At 40.7% G+C, this 20,814-nt stretch overlaps 1 protein-coding gene across 1 annotated transcript; it reads right to left on the bottom strand.

Annotated features, from left to right (window-relative positions):
- Window positions 1-761: 761 nt before the first annotated feature.
- LOC102228498 (NXPE family member 3-like) lies at window positions 762-14,986 on the bottom strand. The gene is made up of 8 exons (XM_005814453.3): window positions 13,483-14,986; window positions 11,662-11,820; window positions 7,195-7,215; window positions 5,795-6,247; window positions 5,261-5,556; window positions 4,238-4,308; window positions 1,873-2,070; window positions 762-1,791 (listed from the first exon to the last, which is right to left on the bottom strand). The coding sequence occupies exons 1-8, from the start codon at window positions 13,498-13,500 to the stop codon at window positions 1,217-1,219; spliced, it is 1,791 nt and encodes a 596-aa protein (XP_005814510.2). The 5' UTR covers window positions 13,501-14,986; the 3' UTR covers window positions 762-1,216.
- Window positions 14,987-20,814: the final 5,828 nt, after the last annotated feature.

Raw genomic sequence — 20,814 nt, 5'->3', positions numbered from 1 at the left:
CAGTTTATGGAGTATGAACCTTCACCTTAAAACATAAACTAAACCTTAAATAAACTCGAGTGAACTATGGGAATTTTTTTTTTTCTTTGTTTGTCTTTACGTCTGAACACCTTGATCATCATCTAAAGACAGCAATAGAATGGATTCTTATATGTATATGCTTACATAGGAAGATGTAAAGTTGTACAAAACTAATTCACAGCTGCTCAACTTTATAAAAAAAAAATGTTAGTGCTCTCGTTAGTTAGTTTTATCCTAACTCCCTTGTTCTCTCAATTTTGCTGCTCACACAGAAAAGGTCAAATCTGTGGCGCCGAACTGGTCTTACTGAAGGAGCTTTGAACAAGAAAACAAGTGATAAAAGATCATAGATGGCAACGGCATGTTTAAAGATAAGGTCGTCCTTGTGATTTGCATAAACACCACAAACCTGATAGCCATCGCCTGGACGGGTTTGCTTCTTTATGCTTCACTGACTGCTTGTCGTCAAATGCCAAACTAGCTTGTGCATCCAAACATTTCGCAAAACATTTCGCAACGCTCGTACGCTGAGGTTGCGGGTGGAAAATTTCCCACAGGATTCCTCAGATTCATTTCCTCTGATGTGTAGGAGCGAGCAGCCAGGCGCAAGGGCAAGAGCAACGTGCACTTCTTTCTGCCAAGTCGTGAGCTCAGGGTCCGTTTAAGGGAAACGGATCTGAAATTTCTGCAAAAGGAGGCCGAAAGGAAGTGTGTGTTTTGACCACACTTCCTTTCGGCCTCCTTTTGCAGCTCTGGTTATCAGCGACTAAGTGTTCTGTTCTAAACAAGAACAGGGACGTGTAGACAACAGCTGCCCTGTAGCATGGAGCTGTCGAGGAGGAGGCGAACATAAACAAGCAACAGCAAGTGTCACCGGTGTTAGCCAACAAATGATGAGCGCAAATGAATATTTATCCTTAGAAATGTAACCAAGTGCAGAAATGTTCTGGTCAATCCCGACTCTTTGAAGAAATCTCCAAAGCTTTCAACTCAGTGGTGGATTCCTCAACTCCTTGGTAACAGTCGATTCCGATCATTTGTTTGCAAAATTGACTTAATCTCCTTCTGTTCTATATTGATATCTTACTTCATCATCTGGATTATTGGGTTTCACTTCTTTTTGCACAAGACATCAAGGTGTGAGTAGAGTAGCTGCCTTTTTATGTCAGTCCCATTTGCCACTTCATTGTTTTTCTTACTGCTTTGTTGCACCTTTGGACTTTCCACCAAGGGGGCAGGTGTGGGACAAAACAACGTCGATCATATTCTTTATTATGGCAGGTTGTGGGTGGAGGCTGTGTGGCAGGTGGTGGGCCAGGCACATCTCCCAGGCGTCCAGCAGCTGGACGTTCACCCCTTTGAATATTTCCCTGAGGACCTTATAACACTGCAGGGCGTACCAGTCACTGCTAGTCCGTATCTCACTGAGAACTGACCCTTTGGGATTAGAAGTCCTGATGATGACCAGTGTGTCTGGAGCTCTGGTCAACAGCTGCACCACTGCCCTCTTTATGTTCAGCAGACGTCGGATGTAGACCTCAATAGGGAAAGAGGTGAAGTGTGCCCAGACGCTAATCACTATGACAGTGTCCGGGCCTCCGGCCACAGTTCTCAACTCGGTGGCAATGTGACGTGTCTCAATGGCCGGCATGGGAGTGTAAAGGATGGGGGTGCCATGGCATCGGTACGTCAGTAAGATGTTGTTTTTGTAATCCAAGGCCATGTAAGGTCCTGCCTTTCCAGGACTTTTCAGGTCAAACTTCTTGAGATCTGAAATTATAGGAGAGAACAGATCAGACTGCGGCGTGAGGCAGTCTCAGCCGTTGCCGGACATTTCTGCCACGTGTCTACCTGGGGTGTTTCCAGTTAGAAATTCAAAAAATTGTCTGACAGTGGAATCTCCATAGAGGTGGACCACTTTCCCTTTCAGACACTGGGTTCTCGCCGAGGCGTTGTTAAACTGACGGACTGTGGTGCCGTCTAGTGCTCGCCACGCTCCCTGGTAGTAATAACCAGCAGGTTTGGTCTTCACAATGTCACTGGTCCCATCTGGAAGGTAAACAGGGAGGTTAAAACTTTCTTTTGTCACTGATTGTAACTATTCACCAATAACCTTTGAAAATGTTGTCTTTCACCAGTAACTTCTACTACTGTGGTTTCTGTTACTGGGTCTGCTGCTGCACCAGGTGATATGGGGCAGGGCATAGCACTTCTACTACTAGCATAGTAGCTTCATGCTACGGCTTAGCATGAAGCCGTAGCAATGCATTAAAGATCTGTTGTTGTTGTATCAACCTTCCAGATCTCTCAGGTCTTCTGGTTCTGCTCTGCATCCCCAGAACCAGAACCAAGTGAGGGGAAGCAGCATTCAGCTTCTATGCACCACAAATCTGGAACAAACTTCCAGAAAACTGTAAAACAGCTGAAACACTGACTTCCTTTAAATCTAGACTAAAAACCCACCTGTTCACAGTTGTATTTGAACGTAATCAATTACAAATTTAATGATGGAACTTGACTTAATGTCATGTTTTGATTGTTGATTCTATGTTGCATGACTTTGTGCTTTGGTGAAGTAAAGCACTTTGAAATGCCTTGCTGCTGAAATGTGCTATACAAATAAAATTTGATTGATTGATGCTAAGGTTCAAGAGATTGCTTCACCCTGGATAAATAAATAATGTCATTTGAAAATGACATTATTTGCTGGACAGTAGACAGGTACTCTTCAAGCAACACTACTATGTAATCACACGTGGGAAAGGCAGTGCATCAAAGTTTGTAAAGTATTTCTGGCGTCAGAAGAGTTCCAGAAAAAGAATTGGGAAGATGTTGTGTAAAAAGTGCTTGCCAGACTGTCTAAAAGTTCATTTCTGCTGCCTCACATGTCTTATGTTGGTAGAGGTCTGGTGGTTAATAAATATCTGCCGTTGGATGAGAGCGGCTAGAGTTTCAATCTGCTCTGGTTGGACCATATGTATTTGCTTTTGGGGAATCTGGTTGTCTCAGTTATAAAGCAAAACTTTTCCTCCAGGATTTCACTGGAATAACTCCTTTTGACCAGAAAAATGAATGCTCCACCTGCAATACGCCTGTTTGAGGAGCCTCTGATTGGAAGTAGTTTGGTGTCATTTCAACTCCGACTTCTGTCAGTGAGGGATCCAGTCGGAGGGAGGCTGGCTGTGTGGAACTATGACTGTAATTTGCATTTATTCTGTATTTTTGTTGTGAACTTTCATCTTGCATACAGCAAAATTTGCCATAAACAAGAAAATCTGAGATGCTTTGAGAGAGTATGCAAGATACTTGACATAGAAAACAAGCAGCACTTATTATGGTTGAGTTTGGATTTTATAATCTAACAAAAAAAAAGAAGAATTTGTCAGGACTCTGAGTTTTTGGGTTTGGTTTTGCTTTTCGTCCCTGTAGTGTTTCTAGTTATGTTTATTTCTTTGTTATTTCATCACCCTACGTTCAGACTAGGAGTCTTGGTGTTTCTTTAGAATTAGAAGTATTTTCAGCTTCCTGCTGTTTTCTCCAGTACATCTTCTTAGCCTCCCTGTGCCACCTTCTCTCCGCCCCTCAGCTTGCTCCTGTGCCAACCACTCACACCTGCAATCAGTCATCTCCTCTAGCCAGGCCCGTTGTTCTGTTTGCTACCTCCCAGGATTTAAGCTCCTCTATTTCAGTCCCAACTCGCCAGTCTGTCTCATCACTTTGCTCGTCACTCTTCTTGTCACTACCTTTGTTACCCTCGTGTCTCCGGTTTGCTTTGTTTTGAATCCTTGTAACCCTGGATTTTAGATTGTTGGTTGATTTACTTCATTAAAATATTCACAATATGCTACGCCTGCAGCCTCCTGCGATTGGGTCCACTCCTACACACATCATGACAGAATGTTTAACTTGTGGGCCATGCAAGATGTAACATGTTTCGTCACTCAGGAGTCAGTTTTAATTTGTGGGTTTGCATCCTCTGTAAGTGTCTCTTTCTTTTATTAGTCCAGCAAATTTACTACAGACTCCGTTTTGTTTTGGGGTTTTATTGAAGGTTTTCATAAGTACTTTGAACTGCTTTGTTGCTGAAATGTGCGATACAAACAGAATGAAATTAGTCATCAAACCTTCTCAGATGGAAACAAAAGAAAAAAGGAGGTTTTGACAATGACAGCTGATCAGTCTTGTATGATGGAAGTAAGTAGACAGTGGCTCTTACCTTTAAGTTTGGGTAAAATGTCGATGCTGGAAGGTCCTGATGATGGAATGGAGACTTTCATGTTGACACCGCTACAGCAAAGATGAGCAAATGATAGAGTGTCATGGGATATGAAGTCTTTTACACATCCGGTGTTGTAATCCTAGTGCCTGCCTTTTCTTTTGTCGATACAACTATCTGCATATTCCTTATTCTAACTGGGCCTCCCATTTCCAATTATACTCAGCAACTGAAGTCAGTTGAAGAAGAATTTACCAAACCTCAGAGCGACAGTCCAGAAACCAACACACCTCTCTTTGGATGAAGTCTATTGGTGCTAAAGACAATCTATATCCAGCACCATGTCTCGCTACTGACGTGCAGAGACATTGTGCCTTATTTCTTTTTCTGTTTTTGGCATTTTTCTCACACACACATTTTTCACATTTTTCAAACATCCATTAATGGCTGAGGTTTTCATACCCAAAGTGATTTAGTAAGGAATGTTTTGCATGATTGTCATACTACATAGTACAGAAGTTGTATAAGATTAAACTGAAACTTATCCGATGAGACATTCTCCGTTTGGTTGGGGTCATTTTATCCAAGATAAAAAGAAGGTGTGCACCAAAAAGTTCCACTTTGTCTTGTCAGACTTCTCTCAAAAGGATTTGAGCCCAAACTTTGAGTAGGCCACACTAAAACCGTGATTATATAAATCTATTTTTGAGCCACTTAGGGATGGGGTTGCCTTTCGTTACTACATTACTGTCATAGGCTTGGGTTTTAAGCATTCCCAATAATAATCCAGTACTCTGACAAGAAGGGTGGTGCACAAACAAACTTTAAGTTATAAACTCCTCTCCCCGGCCCCTTTCAGACAGCCCAAACCATTGCGCAACACCTCTCTAAAACTCAAACTGCAACACAGATTTCGTGGAAATTCATTATGATGAAGGGAAACAGAATGTTGTTTGCCAAGTTGATGAGGTTTCTGCAGAGCAGAACCAGAAGGGTTGAGTGCAAACGTAACGCTGCACTCACCGCTGAAAGAGCTGATTTTCGTTGGATTCTGGTTTGAAACTGAATCCTCCTTTGGAGTGGGTGATCCTGTTGTCGCAGGTCAGTTTCTTTGGCTTGTAGCAGAACCAGGGCTCACCCGTGTGGAGGTCAGTGTAGTTGCACAGCTTCTCTTTGGGACCCTTGAGGCACACGTTGCATGTAACCGTCTCTGTGACGGAGCCTGAGCGAAAGACGCTAAGAAAATATGCTCTGTCTGGATACTCTTGGGTCACTTTTGCCAAGACTGTGATTGCCTCACTGGGGTGAACCAAGGACACCTTTTAGGAGCAAAGACAGAAGAAAAAACAAAGATATTAAACCCAACATTATTATAAACTACATTACATTATTGTATGTTTAGGGATGTGAGAAAATGACTTGCCTCCTTATAGATTCTCCTATTTCTCATAATAACCTGAACATTATCAGTTAATCTCATAATTACCAAGGTGAAAAAGGAGGTCTTAGCGGAAACACTTTTCTGCAACACTTGTCATAAAAGCTTCTGAGTCTCACCTCGACTTGTGCTTTTCCTTCCCACAGTAAAGAGAACACAGCGGTGTAGGAGCCGTTGCGGTGATCCAACACTTTCCCCGCCACGCCCGCAAACACGGCGCGGTTCTGCAGCCGAGCGTATAACAAGTCTCCCCCAGACTTCCTGGGGCGACCGCGGTAGTCAGAGACTCTTATCAGAACCTCCAGCTGATCCCCGATGTGCCAACTTCCCCCTCCTCTCCGTGGGAGAATGGTGAAGGTGCTGTGAGCTGGATCACTGGTGTCATTCAGGGAAAAGTCAGGCCGTACAGACGGCGTTTCAGGCCAGGCGATGGATTCCTTCAACAAGTTGACCTCTGTGGCGTTTTCAGGTGACGCAGAGTGGAAGGAGCAGACGCTGGCTGGCTCAGTGGGACCGAACGGAGTGATGGTGTTGGGTTTCGGCGCCATTTTGGTAGGTGTTATGTTAGTTATCTGAGGCAAAGAGGCAAATTTTGTCTTAAACTTTCTTCTAGTTTAGAGCTTGTACACATGAAGTGCCCTAGGATCACAGTTTCACTGCGAAAATACTGATTACTTCAGGAAGTTGAGATCTGATGAAACACGCAGCACTTTCCATGTGGCATTTCCTGTCCTGTTGTTATGAAGACAATTCTGTTCAGTTTCTCTAAACGCTTTTAACAAAGATGCTCCAATCCTCTCTGTCTTAAAGTCAAGAAATAAATATCTTTGTGAATAAATTTGGAAAAATATCCTGATCCACTCTCAAACGAATTTATAAATATAGACCCTCCTGATTCTTTGTAACCTCACTGAAAGCGCTAGCTAGCTAAAGGATGCTAATGTGAAAAAGCTCAGAAATTCCAACTAGGACAACTAAACTTTAATTTTGTCTAAGACAATGCAACTATGCTACATCATTTGATCAATAACTGTTTGGATTCAACAAGTTCCTGTGTTTTTTGGGTTTTTTTTTGTTCTGCTCTGGCTCCCCGTGTTCTGTTGATTTCTGAATGTTTTTTTCATTATTATTTTTTACATACAATATTCATCAATTTACTCTACACAACCAACAACATGACAGCTGCATTGTTACAGTTTACGTCATTGACAAATTGTAGGTGGAACAGATTTAAATAACTTCCTGCGGAAAATTTAAAAAAAAAATAACAAAGAAAAAAAATGAAGCAGAAGTTTAAAGATGATTTTTGAGCTAAGATTTAAAACAAATATCAAACATTTGAATCAGGAATAAGGCTATGAAAAAAATTTATTTTTAAGATGATAAATTTAGCTGTAACTGTTTTTGGAAAGTGCATATCATTTATTTTGGTCACTGTTTGATCCTGATTCATTTCCTTTTGAACTTAAGTCAGACATGTTGATTTGAAAAAAGCAAAATGGATAAAGTGTGTACACACCTTTCTGAAAATGCAGAGTTTCTGTGAAATCAAAAGACAACGCATTAGTTCAAATACATCCTCTGTGTCTTGAGCAATTTATGAATGTGAAAGCTACAACAGTTTAGTAGAACAAAACAATGTACACACCCTTAATCTAAAGCCCAGTCTTGGAAGTGGAGATGCAACAGAACAAGAAAAGAAATAGTCAGCCTTGACAGAAGGGTGGAACAGTAAACCAGGAGATTTGCTGCCTGCGTGACAAAAAGGATTTCAAGGTGTCGGCACAAACAAGATGGCAGCAAGAGGGTTTGAAACCCAGAGTTAAGATTTTCACCAAATTACCAAGAGAAGTTAGTTAGAGACAGTTAGAAAGACAAGCATGAGATGATTCAGACGTGTGCAGAGGAGAGAGAGTTTAGGGTGACCAAATCTGTTCACTTTTTCTATCCAGAGCATCTGGAGGGGCGGGGGGGTTTTCTTTAATTGATGAAAATGTTTGGGTTTTCTTCCTTCTTCAGGGGATGAATTGGCGTATTTAAACTGACATGGAATACCACAACCTCTCCCAGAGCCACTGCTTGGTTAATTCTCATCTGATAATATTTACAAAGGGCAAGTGGGTCGGTTACTTATTTACCGACAACAAATAAATTTCACTCAGGTCGTCGTGGGCGGCTGTCGCAAAGTGGATGGCGAAGCACAAAGTGAGAGTTCATCTACTGAATTCACTGAGGTTGTATACTGACAAAAACTAACGTCTGGAATGTAAAACTTGTTTTATAACTGTGTCTTTATGAGACTATTGTGCTTTTTATTTTTATTATATCGAATATATTTTCAGATTTTTGTGTAATTTTTGTCCAGAATGACTTATAAAAGTGAGCCATTATTGTTACAGCTTGATTTTCTAAGCTACAGTAGAGTGATTATGAGGGATGGTTTGATTGAAAATGTGCATTTGTGATAATGCAAATTGTGTTATTATGGCATTACAATAACCATAATCAATCAATCAATCAATCAAATTTTATTTATATAGCACATTTCAGCAGCAAGGCATTTCAAAGTGCTTTACATCATATCAAACACAGAAACACAATGCAACATAGAATCAGCAATCAAAACACAGCATTAAGTCAAGTTACATCATTAAATTTGTAATTGATTACATTTCAAATACAATCCTAAACAGTTGAAGTTTTAGTCTAGATTTAAAGGAAGTCAGTGTTTCAGCTGTTTTACAGTTTTCTGGAAGTTTGTTCCAAATTTGTGGTGCATAGAAGCTGAAAGCTGCTTCTCCTTGTTTGGTTCTGGTGCAGAGCAGAACCAGAACCAGAAGACCTGAGAGGTCTGGAAGGTCCAAAAATAATAACTTCAGTTTTGTTTCTGTTCAGCTGGAGAAAGTTTTGGCACATCCACATATTTATCTGTTCTAAGCATCTGTTCAGTGATTGGATGGGCTCTGAGTCACCTGGTGACATCATAATGTAGAGCTGTGTGTCATCTGCATAGTTATGGTAGCTAATATTATTTCCTGTTATAACCTGAGCTAGTGGGAGCATATAACTATTGAGTAAAAGGGGTCCTAGGATTGAACCCTGGGGTACCCCACATGTGACCTTTGACCTCTTTGATGAAAAGTTTTCAATTGAAACAAAGAAATCCCTGTTCTTTATGTAGGATTCAAACCAGTTAATCACTGGACCAGAGAGTCCGACCCAACTGTCCAGTCGATTCAGTAATATGTCATGGTCAACACTGAGGTCCAACAGAACCAGCACTGTGGTTCTGCCACAGTCCGTATTTATATGGATGTCATTGAACACTTTGACTAGGCCGGTCTCTGTGCTGTGGTAACCATGGAAACCAGACTGGAAGGAGTCAAAGCGGTTGGTTATAGTTAGGAAGCTAGTTAATTGTTTAAACAGCTTTTTCAATAACTTTGCTAATGAATGGGAGGTCAAAGGTCGGCCTGTAATTCTGCATTAGTGATTTGTCCAGATTGTTCTTTTTTATCAGTGGTTTGATTACTGCTGTTTTCAGAGCCTGGGGGAAAACGCCTGATGAGAGCGATGAGTTTACTATTTGGATCAGATCAGCAGCAATAACAGGCAGAACTTTCTTAAAGAAATGTTCTAGAGCAGGGGTGGGCAATCCTGGTCCTGGAGGGCCGGTGTCCTGCAACTCTTAGATGTCTCCCTGATCCAACACACATGAATCCAACAGCTGAATCACCTCCTAAGTGCAGTCAAGTTCTCCAGAGTCCTGCTAGTGACCTCATTATTTGACTCAGGTGTGTTGAAGTAGAGACACATCTAAAAGTTGCAGGAGACCGGCCCTCGAGGCCTGGAGTTGCCCACCCCTGTTCTAGAGTTATAGATCTAGGACATCCAGACAGCAGGAACTGGAGTTTAGTTGACTTATAACTTCCTGTAGGGTTTTATAATTAAATAGTTGAAATTGGGTCATTTTTCCTGTATTTGTTTTGTTTGGGCCACAGCATTGGTACTGACTTTATAGTGGATGTACAGATTAATGCTCTGATTTTTTTAATTTTCTCTGAAAAGAAGCTGGAAAACTGGTTGCAGGCGGCAATACATTGGAATTCATGCGGTAACGTCACAGGAGAGTTTGTGATTCTGTCAACTGTTGCAAATAAAGCTCAAGCATTGTTATTGTTTTTGTTTATGACATCTGCAAAGAAAGCCTCTCTTGCATGTTTTAGTGTTAAATGAAAGTTACGTAGTCTTTCTTTATAGATGTCACAATGAACGTGGAGTTGAGTTTTACGCCATTTTCGTTCTGCCCTACAGCAGAGTTGTCTTGCAGATCTAACTGTTTGTGCATTTCTCCATGGAGATTTCTTCCTACCAGACAACCTTCATTTTAATTGGGGCAATGGAATCAATAATATCTGAGACTTTAGACTGAAAATCATTTACCAACTTATCTACATCATTACAGCTTAAGGGTGAGGAAGAAGAGTAGATTTGATGAAAAGTTTCTGCTGTGTTTTCAGTGAGAGAACATTTTGTGATGGTTGCTGTTTGTCCAAGTGAGTTAAAAGATAAAGAACTTTTAAAGATAACAGGAAGTGATCCTACAGGGCAACATCAGTTACAGAGAGATAGGAAAGATTCACACCCTTACTGATAACCAGGTCCAGTGTGTGTCCTTGAGTGTGTGTTGCTTGTTTGACATGTTGTCTTAAACCAAAAGTCTCTAAAATATTAGCGAGCTTTTTTGCCCCTCTGTCTTGGGGGTTGTCAGCATGAATGTTGAAATCACTGACAATTATTAAACAATCATAATCAATACATATGAGAGATAGAAGCTCATTCAAGTCAGTAAAGAAATTTTCCACAAAAGTTGGAGTTTTGTATAAAGTTACAGTCAAAGTTCGTTTGTGGCCTTTAATCTCAATTCCAAGATACTCAAAAGAGGTGAAGTGACCCAAAGAGATTTTACTACAATTTATGGTATTCTTAAATATTGAAGCCACGCCTCCTCCTTTTTTGTGTTTTCTATTCTCACTGAAGAAATTGTAGTTAGGAGGCGCAGATTCAATTAGTACGATCGATTCATTATTGTCATTCAACCATGTTTCTGTCAGAAACATAATATCGACATTATGCTCAGTGATGAAATCATTAATTAATAGAGCTTTAGCACAGAGAGATCTGGTATTTAAAAGAGCTAGTTTAAGTGACTTGAAGGCCAAGAGTTCTTCAGTCTGAGGTTTGAATTAAAACAGCTGTATTTTTCTGTTTCTTGTAAATTTTCTTGTAGTGATCCGGACAGGTAATGTCCTGTTCTGGACACATTCTGGAGTAAGAAGGGTGTAAAGATAAAGTCTGGACCCCGGCCTCAGACCTCAGAAACGCAGAGTGATGGATCCTCTGGGACGTTGGAGTCAGGTGGCTTAAATGAAGTGAGGTCTGCTACGTGAGCGCTAAGGAGAGACGTCCCAAGTACAACCTGTTGATTCATTAACCATAATAACCATAATCGTGTTATTATGGCATTGTTTACAAATATTTTAAATATCGCATATATTTCCCTACACTTTCAACAGCATCCACACCGCCTGCATTGCTGCTCTGGTTCCCTTAAACACACCATAATCCTGTAGTGCATCGTCATAATTGTCACATAGCTGAATAAATGTCACACGGACAATCCGCTACTAAAACACACAAACACCAACAACATGGAAATAAACATCGGCTGTTAATATCGGCACAGTTTTACTTCTCGGACCGTTAAAAAGTGACCAACATTGGCCAATAACAGGGTGAAAGTTTTCGTTGAAGTGTTTCAGAATCGGCACAAACGTTTCTCTTTTTGTCTAACTCAACACGTGGCCACCCTAACACAGCGGTTTGGAGCAAAAGCAGAAAAAAAAGTCAAGGAACAAAGTTTTAGGACTTTAAAAATGGCGCTTATGAAATTAGAACACATGAACAAAGCATGTCAAACGCTCACCCCGCCGTATGTACAGCTGCTCTGATGGCTGAAGTCCATGTAGTACAGCATGAACAACACCACAGATAAAACCATGAAGAGAAGGATGAAGCTGCAGTTCATGAGGCAACGGTTTCTGGAAGCTCGGCCCTCGTTTAGCAGGGGTGTCTTGATTCCACTCTGCATTAAAAGACAAAAGCATAAAAACAAAGAACATTTCCTCGTACATTTCCAGTCTCAGTTGGTGTGAGTTTACGTTTAAAGTTCTTTATTTGAGCCATGACTGGTGTGATTATGACGTACTTTTAACTTAAGAATGGTATGGAAATGTATAGATTGTGCTAATTACACATTCAGTTGGTCTGCTATAGTTTGCTATTGCTGCCATGGTCTTTTTTTTTATTGAGTATGATTTCTGAATCCTACTTTTGTGGCTCATAAATTTCTCTCTGCCTAAAGATACACAGATGCAACAGTTTGTTTTGCTTTGTTATTGTTTTATGTCTGTATGAAAACCAAACCAGTCATACCAATACAGGCTGAAAACCTATTGTTGTACCTAGACTGTCAAGTTTTTCAGTATGAAATTATATGAATAACGACTTTATAGAATGTCTTAGAACGGCGATGGAGATCTGATAGTTTCTCAACCTGTCACAGTCACAATGGCACAGCTTGGTTGACGTCTCCATCAAAGCGTTTGGATATAAAACCATTTCATTTAGACACACATCCCAGTGAACCAGATGCCTCTGAAGCTTCAGAGTCACATAAAGATGATTACAAAGTCAGCCTTCTATCACCTGAACAACATTTCCAGGATTAAAGGACTAATGTCTAGGCAAGATCTAGAAATACTCATCTTCGTCGCATCCATTAGTGGATCAGTGTCCTCAGAGGCATGCCTAATAAAACTTATCTGATCCAGAACGCTGCTGCTCGCATCCTCACTAAAACCAGGAACATAGAGCACATCATACCAGTTCAAAAGTCCTTCCACTGGCTCCCTGTAGCTCAGAAAACAGACTTTAAACTACTTTTGTTAGTTTATAAATCACTGACCGGCTTAGCACCATAATACATTAAAGATCTGCTGTTGTTGTCTCAACCTTCCAGACCCACCTGGTCTTCTGGTTCTGGTTCTGCTCTGAGTTCCCAGAACCAGAACTAAACATGGAGAAGCAGCATTCAGCTTCTATGCTCCACAAATCTGGAATAAACTTCCAGAAAACTGTAAAACAGCTGAAACACTGAGTTCCTTTAAATCTAGACTAAAAGCCCTGCTGCTTAGAGTCGCTTTTGAAACATAATAAATGGGACATTGAGCAACATATTTGCTGTGTATTATTTTGATGATGCCACTTGTGTTTCAGCACCAAGATGACACAGACAGAAAGTGACTCTCGAAACCCTCCACTGTGTTTTGCAGTGTGTTTGCCAAAACCACGTTAAGCAATCGTTGAATAAAGGACTCTTATAAATCAATCAACATCTGTGCTGTGGCTGTAATTTGATGGGTTTACTGTAATGAGTCAATATTAAAGTATTGTAAAACTTCTGCAAGATGATAACTTTCAGCATACAAATTTTTGTGTGCCGGTCAAGTCAGAGTCCAGGATAAAGGTTAAAGACCTACAGGTTATACATACATCTGTAGGTCTACAGCGTAACAGAGTTATGAGGAGGGAGCGTGAGCATGACAGAAACATTTGACCTCAACTGAAGTTAGGCGGAAAACACCTGAACAATCTCAAGAAGTTGTCACCTCAGAAGCCCTTAAATTTCAGACGACAAAAAAGGAGAGACGACTGAAGCAATTTTTGGGTCTTTTTGTTGATTTACCTTCGTTTTCGTTTCCATCGTCGTCCTCACTTTGTCATGTTCACAGAGCTGTACGCAGATCAGTGTGTGTGTGTGTGTGTGTGTGTGCGCGGGTGTCTGTCCCTGCCCCTCTCCTAACAGGGTGTGACCAACTCTTTCAGCCTGCCAGCGTATCAGGCAGAGCCTCAGAGCAAGAAGTTCTGCTCTGAGACCTCCCAGATTGGTTTTACCTTCTCATTTACGTTCCTTGAGTTCTGAAACAAAACTTATCCATGCTGCCTCTCCTTTGGGAAAACATATCCCCCCTGCTCATTCCTTGGACTTTGTTAACCTGCTTCTACCTTCCAACCGTCTTTTGGTGAGACCTTCCTCTTTGAATCTCCTCACCACTTCCTTCCTTCCTGAAACTTTTTTACCCAAACTACTTTGTAACAACTCACTGCTCAGTTAGTTGCAGCCCTTCGATATTTATTCACGTCTAAGCATATTTGTGTCGTCACAGTGATAATTCAACAGCACAGGCAAGTACAGGAAAATGCTTTCCATATATGGTAACTCTTTGACAGCGTAGGTTTATACACAGACTGTTATCTATTTTCATGGAAAGCTGCGAAAGCATCTGCACAGAGTCTGGAAACGTCTTTAACAGGAAGTCACATCTTGCAGAAGTAGAAAAACACAACAGATACATCAGTAAATAAATGGTAAAACTATCAATTCCCTGTCACAATGTACTATTTTCAAAACGTCTCCTAAACTTTCCTCTGGTGGTCTTAGGGGTTAGGGTCCTCGATGTGACTGTCACCGGTTCGAGTCCCGGTCTCTTGACCTTTTCCCACAAGTCTTCCCCATCTCTCACAACCTGCTGTCTTGTCGGATCGCTGTTAGTTGGGCCCCTAGAGCAAAGAAACTCCTTAAAAATAACAATAAAAATCATTAAAAACTAAAAACTTTTGCATTTAAGTCCAGATTTTCTGGACTCAAGTGTCTAAAACCCGCATCCAAAATATTCAGATAATTGTTTTACTGCTGATTCAAAAGCAAATACCAGCAATGTGCCTGTGTATGTTTGGGGCCAATATGGATAATAAAACCCAGATGCGTTGTGCTTAAATGTCTATAAAATCATTAAAACAGAAATTTTAGAAACGTGAGTTCGGAAAAGTGTATTTTGATGTCCAGCAGGCCTTCGCTGAAACCTACTGTGAACCAGGGTGTATTTTTATTGTCTCTCAATAAACAGAAGAGGGAAATGTGTCAACTCAGAACTTTGTTCACTCACTACATGGAACAATTTTATTGGGAGGAAGTCGTCACGCAGGCACTCACCAACCAACACAACCGTGGCACGGCTAGCTAGCATAACCAAAGCAGGAGAAGTGAATTAAGTTCTTTCATTGCAGCAGGTGGAATTTAGAAGCGTTGAAGACTTTTGAGCTGTTTAGCTTCTCGGGTCCAGTCACTTCATTTGGTTGGTTTTCCCAGACAAAACAGTGGATATTAAAACCCAGATGGTTTGGATTTTAATGTTGACCATAATGTCATAAAAACCTTAAAATTTAGAAAATTGAGTGTGTTCAGTGATGTATTGATGTTGATGTTCAACAGGGCCTCTAGGTGAACATATTGAATACTCATTGGGCAAATGAGTATCTTTACTCTTCCTTAAGCGGATGCCTTGTTAAACTTTAGTTTTGTGGATCAATTCCTTCCTGTTTCCAGGGAAACAACCACTGGCACAGATCACCATAAACCAACTTTAAGGAACTTTTTCAAGCACACAATGATCACGCAAGCACTAAAACAAGCCAACCATGCAAAGCAGGAGAACAAGAGTGAGTTTATGCACCGTCCTGTAGGGAACTTTGTGTTGTGCAGCAGGTATAGTACAGTATATTGTATGGGGCTAGCTTCAGTTGTGGAGCTAGCCCAGTAAAAATAAGTAGAGGAACTGGAACTGCTGGGCTAACATTCTCCACCCACATCAAAAGAGCACCAATACAAACGTCCAAATACTTGAAGAAATGGTAGCAGTAGATAACCAAAACTTCATGTCAAACTTTATTCAACTCAACGTTTACAAAACAGCCAAACAAATGAATGTAGGCGAAGCTAAGTGTGCTAAACTTTTTCAAGCTTAGCTAAGATGCTAAATTAAAAATTTTGCTCCACTATTAGCACATTAGTGGAAGTGTGCCTACCACTGATAATCAGCTGTGTTGGCCAGGAACTGACCAGGTCAGTATAGAGCAGGGGTGGGCAATTCTGGTCCTCGAGGGCCGGTGTCCTGCAACTCTAAGATGTCTCCCTGATCCAACACACTTGAATCCAACAGCTGAATCACCTCCCAAGTGCAGTTAAGTTCTCCAGAGTCCTGCTAATGACCTCATTATTTGACTCAGGTGTGTTGAAGTAGAGATGCATCTAAAAGTTGCAGGAGACCGGCCCTCGAGGCCTGGAGTTGCCCACCCCTGGTATAGCTGATGCTGATAGGAAAACTGCAGTCGCTCCACCAGGGGGCGTTTGATGGTCACCAGGATTCAATGACCAAAGACATCAGGGCGTCAGGCCTGTAGTCATTCAACCCTGTGATGTGTTTCTTCCCCCAGTTGAGTGTCAGGGACGTTTGTTCATCTTCAAATCAAAATAATTACATTCCAAGCTGTATCTGAAACCAGAGAAAAAATGTAATTAGTCTGCAAGCCATTAGAAAGGGTTCATAAAATTTGTCTAAAACATTGGAAATGCCACATGTCCAGTTATTGTTAGAGGCTCGATTCGTTTTGATGGTCTGATCAGTGCTTAATGTGAGGGTAAAGTGTCCTCCAGCAACAAGAGCACAGTTAAAGTCCAGCCCGTTCACCAATGTGTTCTTTATTTATGAACACGGTTATTGAAATACCAGTGACTTTACAGGCGGAGTAATAATACAGTGTAGGCTATAAAGTTTTGAATTGCAGGTTCATGTAATGAGCAATTTTCATACCAACAGATTTATTAAGCTTCAGTAACACTTCATGTTATTGCTCCAACAGGACAATGACCCCAAGCAAACATCAAGCCTGGTTTTGGAACAGCTGAATCAGAATCAGATCTGAGAAAACCTCCCCAAACACTCAACCCCGTAAAATGTGGGAAATATCCGACCATGATTCAAACCAAAGTCCTTACTGCTGGTCAACAACTGAGGCAATAAATTCAGTTCTGTGCACGGAGTTTCTGTTCATAAAAGATAATAGAGGTTTATATTGTTTCAAAAAATTGTAAATAAAGCATGGAATGTCTGTAATTAGTCTATTTATAGCAACAATGAGCATGTGTTACATCTACCTCTTGTTCTTGTATTGTCTCTGTGTTAAACTGGTGAACTCTGGTGCCATCTAGTGATCGAAAGGCTGAAGTAACAAAAAGGCCTTGGCAGTTCTCTCCATTTCACCTCGAGAGAATGGATGTGACGGTTTAAACAAATAAATACTAAACAATCTAAACAACTGGTTTCATAGTTAATAATTACTGGGTTACACAGAACATTTGTAACAATACTCAGACAAATAAATTGTTCATTTTATTAAATAACTTGAATGCACAGGATGTTTTTTTTTTAAGTGTTTCCATTTACAGACTGGTGTAAGATACCAACCATAATTAGTGATCAGTAGATTACACATTATTACATAGTTGTTACGTCCAGGTGAGCACTAGATGGCACCACAGTTAATGAGTTTAACAATGGCAAAGCGATCAGACAGTGTCTGAAAAGGAAAGTGGTCTGAATTCTTCATTGCCAAAGTTCCAGTAGAAATATCTGTTTTTAGATGGAGCAGCATTAGAGTTTGCTCATTCACGCCTCCCCAAACAAACCAGACTTCTAGACAAACCAGACTTCCACTTTGTTGCCAATGAACTGGACAGCGTGGTTGGAGGAACAAACACTGTAGTCATTTTTGGCGTCTGGGCACACTTTGGCGTTTACCCTGTGGAGGTCTACATCCGACGTCTGCTGAGCATAAGGAGGGCAGTGGTGCGGCTGTTGACCAGAGCTCCAGGTACTCTGGTTATCATCAGGACTGGTAATCCCAAAAAGGCTGACAGCACTGGAATCAGTAACCACCGATGATGACTGTTTTCTTCATTGTGACAAGTTTGTGTCAATCTTTATGAATGTTTATGACTGTCGTCATGAAGCGTCATTCGGTAAATAAAGACACTTTAATGCAAAGTTGGCACTTTTAATTGACGTTTAATGCAACTTTGTCTTGAAAATGTCATTATTTACCGAATGACACTTCATGACGACGGCCATAAACATTCATAAAGACTCCTTCGTGTTCATAACAGGTGTTATGTCATATTTGTGACAGTGTCATATCAGTCTTATGAACACCCCTTCAAATAAAGTGTTGCCAATTATTTTTACTTGACTCAACTTACAGGCAGCAAATGGACAATGAAAGAGACAAAATGTCCATGGATGGTTATCAACAGCACAGTGGCAAATTTACACTGGAGGGCGGAGGTGGAAGCTGCCGTGTGAACACAAAGACTCCAAACAAAGAGGGCAACAACATGTTCCACGTCCAAACACTGTGTTTGAATATTCAAAAACTTCTCTGCAACATTCAAAACCATTTCAGAGTTTCCGTCAGATCTCTAAAGCGTAGTTCGCACGGCAGGATTTTTTATTAAAAACATTTTTTGTCCCTATTTTCCCCTTCCGACAATCTTATCTGCCGTCTGTGTACTGCATGATGATGAAGACAAATACAAACAAAAACAAATACATCAATAAACCAACTGTTCTCTCTACTTACAAAACAGACAAAAACCAGTCAGAATCAAAAATCCTTTATAGATTATTAATTATTATTAACTTATAAACGACCAACCAAATTGCAAGTTTGATATTGGATGTTCAATTCTTAAGCTAAAATTAATACAGCTTATTTAGATAAACTATGTAAAGACAATCTGTGATATTTCACCAAGGGACTCATTAATCATTAAACTGTCCGGTTCTCCAACCAGAAACCCTAAAAACGGGGAATTTATGAGAAAATGTAGAAGTGGAAAAGTTTTCTAATCTAATCCTCAGTCATGCCTTTGCATTTGCAAAGAGCGAGGCAGGGATCATCACACGGTTCAGTTTAAAAAGAGGCAGAGCAAAGGAGAAGGGTGGATGGTGATGGACACCAGCAGAAAGGTAAACTAACAAACTAAAGCAACTTTTCCCTCTAATTATGAAACACAATGCCAATTAGCGTCATTCTTTTCATCTTTTAGCTTTTGCTGTTCTTGAAATAAAAAATGCAGATTTTAACCAACCTCACGTAGGAAGCTTTTCGCCTCTGTAGCTTTGAAAATGTTGCATGTTTTATGAAATAGTGTTTTTCAATACATTCTCCTCTCAAAACGACATGTTTTCTGCTTAAAATGGCTGTAATTGTTATTCACACAGCTTGTGTCGCTTTCTGCTCTGCAGTTCAATAAACACTAAACATCTGCCAGCAGTGCCAGGTTGCTACAATCGATAGTAGTAAGAGGTAAGCAAACAGAAAAAGAATAGATAAATAAATAAAAGTATATGGAAGAATAAAGAACAAATAAAGGATAAGAGTGAAACACTATGAATCCTATTATTTGGCTCTCATTTCCCTTCTCTCTGCTGGTCTTTGTCTTGCAATCAGTAAAATATTTAACAGTAGGCCCTCAGTACCATGAATTATGGATAAGTCAAATAAATCTCACAACACCTCCTGTATCAAATAATGTCAAGAAAAAAAACAAAACATTCATTCAGAGTCAAATGCAGGTTGCATCAAAATAAACAATACTGAGTTACTGAATCCAAACTTCCTGAGAGCCTGTCTGGCTGATGAATGCTGGTTCTGATTGGCTGGCTGTGACTGAGCGGAGTAACTATGCAGAACGCATCGATTATTTTTCAGAGATGATCTATCTCATGTTATTACTTACTGAAAGTTTTATGTAAAACCTTTTTTGTTTGTTTGTTTAAGCTACATGCAGCATGCAGACGTTCGGTGTGAGAGTCACTGCGGGTGGAGCAGAAACGCTGCGGGTAGCGGCGGTCCAACAGCCGGAGCAGAACCAGCGTCTTGCACTGTTGGCTCGTTGACTTCAATTATCATTCGGGTTATTTGTTTAGCTTTCTGACCGAGTATCGGTAGCTGTGCGCTGCTTCACCTGCGATCTGGCCGCTCCGGATGTCCCTGTGGTTTTTTTTTTTTTCCTGCATTGAGCCTCGATGTAGCCAAACTCTGTCAAATGTTTGTTTTTTTAAACGTCATATTAGATTTGTTGTGTTGATGCATTTTGAGGTATTTCTTCGGCGGAACACGCAAACTTCCCCATTCGCTCTCAGAGTGTTGTAGTTCATCGCCAACATCGCTTAAAGACAGAGGAGACGAGCTGCACATGCAGGCTGCGACATGAGATGCAGGTGATCAGTTTTGGTGGAGAACCATTTGAGAACCACTGATCTAGATTACCAACAGAAGGGGACAGTGGGACTTTGTGGCCAGAGATTTGAGACGGTGTGACAGCAGTCATATTCATTTTAAGACTTGAAATGTTTTCCTTCGGCTTTACTTGATTTTTCATGTTAGAAATACTTTTAATGACAAAAAGTAATGACTCATAACTTAGTCTTTGACATCTGCAACACCTGATTATCAGGAATTAATAGCTGCACGGCTCTCAGTCAGTTAGTTATGGTTATGGCAGAAGGTGGCTGCAACCTCAGCATTAGCAGAAGTTTAACTTTAACTTTAGCCGTCAAGATAACAGAGACACAATTTAGAATGTCTGCATATCCAGACATTATATGCAGCTCACTGAGTTGAAATAAAGAGAAAACATGGATTTAAAAGAGTGAGGTGACTCTTTACCACTCACCATATTTCCAGCACAAATAAAGCAAAACACAGTGAAATAAAAACATTTTATCCTGAATCGGCTTAATCTGCCAAAGACACAACGGCTTACGTGAACCGTATGGGCCGAATGGACGAGCGCCTTCTCTCAGGGCCGAGGCGAGGAAAACACTCCTCTCAGTCTCTTGGGGGAACGTATGATTCTTCAGATGATACTTTTCTGCAGGAGCTCCAATGAGCCAGGTCCAGGCTTATTTCCGGCCCGGATTCAGAAACTGCAGACAGAATGTTTCTTCAAAGTTGTGGTCTAACTCTCAGCCAGCGAGATCTAGACCGTCTCACGCCTGTCTTCCCCAAGCCTTCTGGTAAAGATTAAAAAGCTGCCATGGATACAGTTCAGTAACTCTATGATTTCATAGGGTTTCCATCTGTGGCTCCTCCTTCCTAACAACGATGCAAGAAA

Source organism: Xiphophorus maculatus, chromosome 17 (genome assembly GCF_002775205.1).
Source record: "Xiphophorus maculatus strain JP 163 A chromosome 17, X_maculatus-5.0-male, whole genome shotgun sequence".
Taxonomy (NCBI): Eukaryota; Metazoa; Chordata; class Actinopteri; order Cyprinodontiformes; family Poeciliidae; genus Xiphophorus; species Xiphophorus maculatus.
This window is presented reverse-complemented; position numbering and strand designations above follow the sequence as displayed.